The 8,768-nt window shown below is 42.6% G+C and overlaps 1 protein-coding gene and 1 long non-coding RNA gene across 2 annotated transcripts in view; both read left to right on the forward strand.

Moving 5' to 3' along the window:
- LOC147817423 (uncharacterized) overlaps positions 1 to 4,927 on the forward strand; it is a 6,178-nt gene extending 1,251 nt beyond the window's left edge. The window contains exons 2-3 of the long non-coding RNA XR_015436391.1: positions 375 to 500; positions 4,813 to 4,927. This is a non-coding gene — a long non-coding RNA (uncharacterized LOC147817423). The remainder of the gene's footprint in view (positions 1 to 374; positions 501 to 4,812) is intronic.
- Positions 4,928 to 5,200: 273 nt separating this feature from the next.
- On the forward strand, positions 5,201 to 7,298 carry LOC111645986 (ATP-binding cassette sub-family C member 4-like). The gene is made up of 5 exons (XM_087170825.1): positions 5,201 to 6,361; positions 6,570 to 6,659; positions 6,763 to 6,935; positions 7,049 to 7,136; positions 7,290 to 7,298. The coding sequence occupies exons 2-5, from the start codon at positions 6,594 to 6,596 to the stop codon at positions 7,296 to 7,298; spliced, it is 336 nt and encodes a 111-aa protein (XP_087026951.1). The 5' UTR covers positions 5,201 to 6,361; positions 6,570 to 6,593.
- The last annotated feature ends 1,470 nt before the right edge of the window (positions 7,299 to 8,768 follow it).

The following is an 8,768-nucleotide window of genomic DNA, read 5'->3' on the forward strand; positions in this document are numbered from 1 at the left end:
CCCCCCCCTACTTGTGATTCTCCAGAAATTTGGAGGGGGACAAGGCCGCCCTCCTTTCCCATCGCTGTGCTGCTGTCAAAACTGCCAATGACTGGATTCAAACCGGACATTTTCTACCTTATTGCCACAAACAATTCCACCACGCCACCAACCCCGCTCGCATTGAAAGTTGCTTTTGACATTACACTTTGAGTGTTGGACTTGAAAAGTCACGGACTGACCTGGGCTTGTACCTGTGTAGGTGTTTAACCCATTGAGCTACCAAGCCAGACAGAAATACTACGTCTTTCTCAAAGCGTGTGTTGGTCCGGAAAAGTAATAAGCTGCGATTTCAACATACAACCAAACACCCCTCTGTTTTCTACCCCACTTAGTACAATCCGGGTTCCCCCTTCTTTAAATCAAATTGGATTCAACTACCACCTGTTTGACAGTCGGACCTTTCACCTTGGCTTGGCTTGGACGGAGCTCGGATGGGAGCACATGCTACAAACATTTGGGTAAGTTCAATTCAATGAAATATCACGAAACAACTATGAAAATAAGTAACATTTAATGTCTTTGTGTAGCTCTGCCATTAACTTCCAAGTCATGTCAAAGGAAATCAGAAGGAAGTAGTAGTAGTATTAATTGAAATTTTTTTTTTTTTTTTAATTATGTCTTTATTTGGAATGGACAGAGAGTACATCTACATGGTATCAACAATACAGCGGCAGTAAATGCCATTCCAGGTTGCCCAGATTAGATCGCTTAGGAAAAATTCTGATACATCTTAGTAAAAGGTAGATCAGTTAACTATGTACAGAACCCATGGGGGGGGGGGGGGCCCTGCCGCCGCTGTCATAGAAATAATCCTCGAAAACAAGTCATAAATTAAATGAGTAAATTACAAAGCAATATTACCAGTGAGATCATATAAAGTCTGCTCTCGTGGGGGCAATGAATGAAATCCAGTTGTTCCAGATTTGGTAAAATTTGTCCTTTTGAAGTCTTAGTTGATAGGTCAGTTTTTCCATCCTATATATCTCCAGAATAATTCCAATCCAGTCATCTAGAGTAGGCGGAACCGGGCTTAACCATCTTCTCGTAACTGATTTCTTACTTGCCATCAAAAGAATTTGCAGCAGTTTTATCTCTCTCTTACATTGAAAAGAGGGGACATAACTCAGGTACAGGACATCAAAACTCAGAGGTATTTGAGTGGTAAAGATTTTGCTTAAAGAAACCCTGATATCCCTCCAGAAAGCTTTTAACTTGGGGCAATCCCAGAAGATATGGTAGTGGTTTGCAGCAGCCGAGCCACATTGCCTCCAGCACGGCATAGCTGTCCCTTTGTACATCTCCTGATATGGTGTTCTGAAAAATCTAATAATATTCTTCCAGCAATGTTCTCTCCAGTCCATAGAACTGGTTGTTGTCCACTGGAAGGACCAGATATTATCCCAAGCCTCCTCAGAAATCTCAATCCCAGATTCCACTTCCCATTTATCTTTAATGTACTGAGTGTTATTATTGTTGGCGTTGGAGAGAGCTATGTATAGCTTTGAGATTGATTTAGAAGGGATCATGGTCATAGCCCTTTTCAGAATGTGGTAAAATAATAATTGCTGATATCTCACCCGTGTCATTGATTTCTAAAAATCCTTTTATTTCTTCCTTTATATTACAAACTATGGCAGGGTCATTGAATATGTATGAATTGAATTTCCAGAGGGTGTTTCGTTTTTTCCTAGCCACCTGCAGAGATATAGAAATAGGACTATGATCCGATAGATCCCTCGTTAGTATATCGCAATCTTTAATCTTGAACCTATCCACCTTGAACATAAAAAAATAATCCAGCCTAGCATAGACTTTGAATGAACCAGAGTAGTGAGTGTAATCTTTGGCAGACGGGTACAGATCTCTCCACACATCCATAATCCCCATTTCTACTATATAGGAGTTGATTTTCCTTATAAGTGGATTTGTATGATTTGTCGGGTTGGATGAGTCTAGTTTGGGATCCAGTCTAAAATTAAAGTCCCCCCCACGGACAACTGTGCCCTGAGAGTCCACCATTAAATCAAAAATATTCCTATAAAATACCCAGTCACTCCCAGGTGGAGCGTACACATTTAGTATTGTAATTTCAGAGCCCTCTATCTTTCCTATTACCCTGACAAATCTGCCTTCCTCATCGCTGATTTCTGAGATATGTTCATAGTTAAGTGTACCAGAAATAAGTATTGCCACTCCCCTCTTATGTTTGGATTTGACAGATGAAGAAAATACATATTTAAAACCCTTTCTCTTTAACCTCAAATGATCTGTTTGGTTCATGTGTGTCTCCTGAAGTAGGGCAATCTGGGCTCTTTCTTTCTTTAATTTAGATAAAATCTTATTCATCTTGATCATATTCAGAACCCCATTTACGTTAAAGGAAATAATTTTCACTGGATCAATTTGCATGTATTTGTATTAGCTGACAGCAAAGCATTCCCTCACAGCAGCAGGCCAGCCCCCCTCCCAAAGAAAAAAAAAACAAAAGCAAAGGCAGAAAACAACAACGAACGGAATAAGTGCAGAACGAACAGAAGTGTATGGTGTGTAACTGAAGCAAAAAGGCTCCTAACCAAACTTCCAGCAGTGAATCACTTCCACTGCTTCCCTTAGTCTTTGAAGGAATACCCCTACTTGCTCCCTGAGATAGGGGGGCCTTCCGTTGTGATGACGCCCTCAGAAAGGAGAATCCTCACCCGTATTGGCTCGACATTACTTAAATTTTTATCATATCGTCCAAATCCCAAACATATCTTGATATTAGTTCTCTTCCCTTCTGTATACTTGCAGTCTCTCCTTGTATCCTTCAGCTCCCCGGTTCCGCCGCGGGCGCCGGTCCCACGTCCCCCGCCACGAAGACCATCTCTGTAGTTTCTCTCTGGGGGTTGCCGGTGGTTTAATCACTCTCACCGGGAGCCCCCGACTCGCCAGGTCTGCAGTTGCCTCCTCCACCGAGTTGTAGATTTTCACTCCTTCCTCAAAAAACACTTTCAGGCGGGCAGGGTTCGGAACCGCAGGTTCTTCTCTTTTAGGATCCTCCGCGCCTCAGCATACTCCTTCCTCATGGCCATGATCTCCGGAGGGTAGTCGTGGTCGACGTTTATCTTGTTGTTGTTGTTCCATGTGAAACCTTTCTTCTGCCAGGCCAATCTGAGCACTTCTTCTTTTACAGTGAAGCACAGAAACTTTACCAGGATCGATCTGGGCTGGGAGCCGCTTGGTGGTGGGGGGGGATAACGCTCTATGCGCCCTCTGGATCTGTAGTGCCGTTGACGGGGGGGATGTTTAAATTCTCCCGGAGTAGCTTCTCCACAAACTGGATCATAGACTGTGATCCCGACTCCGCTCCCTCCGGAACCCCGTATAGTCTGAGTGTCTCCCTCCTCGAGTAGGCCTCCATCGCTGTCAATTTCAGTTGAAGTTTTTCCTGTGTTGTTATCATCTCGGCTAGTATCTCGTCTATGCTTTGGAGCTTATCTTCATGCCCAGCGATCCCGGCTTCCACTTCGTTAAGCCTTGTGTTTGTTTTGTCCAGCTCACCTCTGATGTCTTGTAGTTGTATTTTCATGTCCTTTCGGAATTCTTTCACCTCATTCCCAACGCCTCTTAGCACTTTCAGGATCTTCATCAAGTTCACCGGTTCCTCCTCCTCCTCCTCTTCTGTATCAGCGCCGTCGTAGCTAGGAGCGGGGGAAGCACCCCGGCTAGCCCCGGGAGAGCTAACGTTAGCTTCTTCTGTTAGCTGCATCTCGTCGTCTCCAACTCGTTCGATAAATGACTTTTTTCCTTTCCTGTGCCCCTTTCCTTTCTTTTCGTACAATTCGCTAGATAGTTAATTCACTTTGGGGCAGTTTTATTAACTCTTGTCGAGAGCTCTCTCGCTAAGCTGCCATCCCCTCTAGACCCGAACCGGAAGTCATATTAATTGAAATTTAATTTCTCTGTTGACTTTCAAACATCTGAACTGGTGATATCATTGATAGGAAATGTAGGAAAAGGCAAAGAAAAATCAAAACAAAGAGGGGAAGACAGCCTGTGGTGCTTTAGTCAGAAAGCACTTCTCTGTTCATTCAGCAGCCTGGACAGAAGACAGACTTATATAAATGACATTGACAAAACATATTATATTTTCTGACAGTTAAGAGATAAGGCTTTGCAGAAAACAGTGTGTATCTTTGCTTGTGCAGTAGTTTGTTGCAGTGGCATGAGGAGGATTACATGGTCTTTGCTTCATTTATCCATTACTTCTTTTTTCTTTCTGTTATTCATGTATGTTAACATTCCAAATATTCACTTATTCCTCTCTGGGCTGCAACCTTTTCTGTATCTTGTTATCTTATCACCACCAATGACCTCAATCACTTCCAGGAACTCAGTCAGTTTTTCGTTGGTGCAGTGGTTAGCCCTGTCGCCTCTCAGCGAGAAGGTTCCGGGTTCCGTGCGATCTCTTTGTGTGGAGTTTGCATGTTCTCCCTGTGCCAGTGTGGGTTCTCTCCGGGTACTCCGGCTTCCTCCCACAGTCCAAAGACATTTAAATGGGGACTAGGCTAATTGGATACTCTAAATTGACCATAGGTGTGGCTGTGAGTTTGAATGATTGTCTTTCTCTGTGTTTGCTCTGCGATGGACTGGCGACCTGTCCAGGGTGTACCCCGCCTCTCGCCCGCAAGGATAAGCAGTAGAAAATGAAAAAAATGAACATATATCACTGCAGCTCAAACATTTTCTACCACGTCAAAACACTTACATTTGGTTTATTTCTTCTTACAGGCGGAGACGGCTGTTTCTCAATATCACACTCAACTGCGTGAGGACTGTGACTGTCTGCAGAGCGGTGAGAGGGTTTCTTTTATCTTCACATGTTTTATTCTTACACAAAATGCTCACTTTTTAATCCTGTGGCTTTCACTCTTATACCAGGAGAGAGAGACAGAGAGAGAGAGAGAGTGTGTGTTGGTCCCAGAAAAGAAGTAAGATCAAACCATATTTGAACTCTCAATCTCTCAGTCTGTAGAGTAGCCCTCTAACCCCTTAAGCTACTCAGTTAGAGACTCAGGGGTTGAGAGTTAAAATATGGTTTGATCTTACTACTTTTTGGGACCAACACACAGAGGAAAGACTGAAAAGGTTTGAGAAAGATGTGCTCTTCATCTCTGGCAGAGCGGCTTCAGGAGTCAGAGGGCTACTGTACAGAGTGAGCGGTTTTGGGTGAAGTGAAAAAAACAACATAGTATACTATGACAAAAAAAAAGCGAAAAAACAACATAGTTTAATAAGACATAAAAACATTCAAAAAGTTATAGTATAGTAAGGTATGGAGACGTCATAGTATAGTAAGGCCTTAAAAGTGAAAAAATGACAGTATAATAAGGCATAAAAACATGAAGAAGTCATAGTATAGTAAGGTATAAAGATCAAATAGTATAGTAAGGTCTTAAGGTGAAAAAACAAAATGTTATAGTGAGGCATAAAAACATCCAAAAAGGTCATAGTATATTTAGGTATAAAGGCGTCATAGTAAAGTAAGGCCAGAAAAGTCGGAAGATCAAACCAAGTTTGAACTCTCAACTTCTGATTCTAACCCCTCTAGCCACTCTGTCAGAGACAAAGAGCAGCTCATTTTCAAAGCTTTTCAGTCTTTCCTCTGTGTGTTCGTCCAGAAAAGTAGTAAGATGAAACCAGATTTAAACTCTCAACCTCTCAGTCTGTACAGTTAGCCCTTTAATCCCTGAAGCCACTTGGTTTGAGACAAAGTCAAGATCTGTCTTAAAGTTTTTTGGTCTTTCCTCTGTGTGTTGGTCCCCAAAAAGTAGTAAGATCAAACCAGGTTTTGAAGTCTCAACTTCTGAGTCTATATAGTAGCCCTCTAACCCCTGAAGCCACTCTGTCAGAGACAAAGAGCAGCTCTTTTTCAAAGCTTTTCAGTCTTTCCTCTGTGTTCTGCTGGTGCTGCGTGAACTGAAAGCCACGTTTGGACCCAAAGAAAAGGTCAGAGGTGTTTCATGTGATGTTTAAAGGGAAGCTGATGTTGTTTGTTCTGGTGTGTCAGGTCGGGCTCACGGGGAGAACCGGTGCAGGGAAAAGCTCCTCGGTCTCAGCTCTGTTCCGCCTGTCGGAGCCTCAGGGAAAGATCTACTTGGACGGTATCCTGACCTCAGAGATTGGCCTCTGTGACCTCCGCCAGAGGATGTCCATCATTCCTCAGGTTCCTGTGCGTCAGGAGGACAGCGAACCCTTTTAAAATTAAAGCTTTTATCGGTGATGAGCGGCTCGATTCAGCGGCCGAGCGCCAGGAAACGAGTCGACCGAAAACAAGCCGGTGTGTTTGGATCTTTTAAACAGACATGGGTCTTTACTTTGTTTTGAATTCTTTCATTGTGCTTTCTTAGCTGACATTGTCTTAATCAACTACAGGAATAAATGAAGCAACTGTCACCTTAACTTTGAACTCTTTATATGACTTAAGTGATTAGTTTTGGAAATGTCTGGTATTTGGACTAGATGTGTAATCAGTAGTGACCTTTCAGGACCCGGTGCTGTTTACCGGCTCCATGAGGAAGAACCTGGATCCTTTCAACCAACACACGGATGAGGAACTGTGGAACGCTCTGCAAGAGGTTGGTAACAAACAAACACACACACCATGGCACAGATGTACAATAATCTGTGTGTCTTTATGGTAAATGACCCCCCCCCCCGTCTGTGTGTGTATATGTGCAGGAGCAGCTGAAGTCGGTCGTGGAGGAGCTGCCCAGGAAGTTGGAGACGGTTCTGGCCGAGTCGGGCTCTAACTTGAGCATGGGTCAGAGGCAGCTGGTGTGTCTGGCTGGAGCCATCCTGAGGAAGAACTGCATCCTCATCATTGACGAGGCCACGGCCAATGTGGACCCCTGGTATGAGACATGCTACACACACACACACACACACAAGATTTGATTGTGGTAAAGGTTTAATTTCCTTTTGTTTCCACTGGATGACTGTCTGTGTTGTGACTGTCTGTGAACAGGAGACAAGAGACAAATCTGAGACAAGTTTGGAGAATGCACGGTGCTCACCATGGCCTCAACACCATCATAGACAGTGAGCAGATACTGGTGAGTCCTTTCCTCTGCAGATTGTAGTTTGGAGCTCATGTGGTTGAGATTTAATGTCCACAACTGCAGTCAGTGTGTGACATTAGTAGAAATACACATGTGGTATCTCTAATTTGGTAAGTGGTAGAAAGTCATCTAATGTTTTGCTTTTAGATGGCGTGAAAAAGGTTTAGTGTAGCGAGGCTTGAAAAGTGTCTTACGCTTTAGCTAAGAGGAATCAGCTCATATGATGAATGAGCTTGTTTTATTTCTAACTCTATACTTTAGGCTTCCTTATGTTGCAGCGTAGCTCCACGTGGGTGAATTAATTTTGTATTTTTTTGGCTCGTTTGTTCATGTTTGAGTGGATTCACTCCTTCAGTGAGACCGACATTGTGTCCTTGTAGCAAAACTCCCTCGCAAATAAATGTATGTGGTGGTATAGCAGATTGTGGTTCCGGTTTATTCAAGTCACATTAATACTGCAAATAATAAGTTGGTACGTCTTAATGTTTTAAAGCACGACTCTAGTGCTGAGTTTTGTGTCTTTGTTGTTGTGTTTTCCAGGTGTCGTCGGTCAGCTGCTGTCGCCCGGATGGAGGTATATGTAGTAAAGTGGCTTTACACCAGATTTGAAACTTAACACAGCAGCAAACAGCTATTTTCTATGTAAAGCACTTGTATTTATTTTTGGATATGTTCCCGTCTCTGTAAAAAGACAAACACTGATCCAAATGTTACATCATGACCTCCTAGGTTGCAATCATTGAGTTATGATTTAGATATATTGTTGTGTAAAGTTTGAAAATACTGCTATAATAGTAATGTTAGGACTGATATTTCAAACCGTTTTTGTGGGTTTTCCATTCAGTTTGTTTGACATTTTAGAGCTCACCGTAGTAGCGTTAAGGTTACAAATGACTTATTGTCGGCCGCTGACTTGGATGCAGAGTACCCTTCTACATGGTGTAGGAACATGGGTAGGCATTAAAATGAGATCATTTTCATCAATCACTGAGCTACAAAAGGTTAGATGTGTTTATTTATTCTGGGTCGGTTCGGGTATCAGACAGGCCTCCCTCTGCTGTCTTTAGCGTGTATGAAATGTTGCTGCGGTGGAGTCGTACGATGGTATTACTCCACTGCTCGCCTACTGTCATTGGTTCCCTGTTTGGTTTGGGGTTGCGGAGCTGTTTATTAGTTCCTCGTAATTGTGACAATCTTGTCAGGGTTTGGACAGTGTAGAAGAGATTTATGTGTTGGACTTTCACACTTAAAGATAAATTTGTCTGGTTTTGCTGTTGGCGTAAGCAGTTATTAGTGAAATAAATAAATTCATGTGGCAGATGATTGAATTAATATCTGTCAAAAAGGGTGTTTCATCTTTTTTTTCCTTGCTGTGGATTGATTAAGGTGAAATCTGGATCTGCTAACTTCATGTATATATGATGGTTGAGCCTGTGGTGAGTAAACTTTACATATATACATATACTAGTGTTAATAAAATATTTAATGTATGTTGTGTTTTATTTACATGACCTCTTACTTTGTGTTTTCAGTGAGTGGCAGTGAAAGAACTAGTCTGTCTCTGTCTCTGTCTCTGTCTCTGTCTCTGTCTCTGTCTCTGTCTCTGTCTCTGTCTCTGTCTCTGTC

The sequence above is a fragment of the Seriola lalandi genome, unplaced genomic scaffold (genome assembly GCF_002814215.2).
Source record: "Seriola lalandi dorsalis isolate HSWRI2012SDOR001 ecotype SW California unplaced genomic scaffold, Sedor1 jcf7180002054962, whole genome shotgun sequence".
Lineage (NCBI taxonomy): Eukaryota > Metazoa > Chordata > Actinopteri > Carangiformes > Carangidae > Seriola > Seriola lalandi.

Bases quoted from the DNA above. Each gene is read 5' to 3' on its own strand.
- LOC111645986 (XM_087170825.1), top strand. From the start codon at position 6,594: ATGAGGAAGAACCTGGATCCTTTCAACCAACACACGGATGAGGAACTG. The intron at 6,660-6,762 runs GTTGGTAACAAA...GTATATGTGCAG, and splicing joins TGTGGAACGCTCTGCAAGAG to GAGCAGCTGAAGTCGGTCGT. The intron at 6,936-7,048 runs GTATGAGACATG...GTCTGTGAACAG, and splicing joins ACGGCCAATGTGGACCCCTG to GAGACAAGAGACAAATCTGA.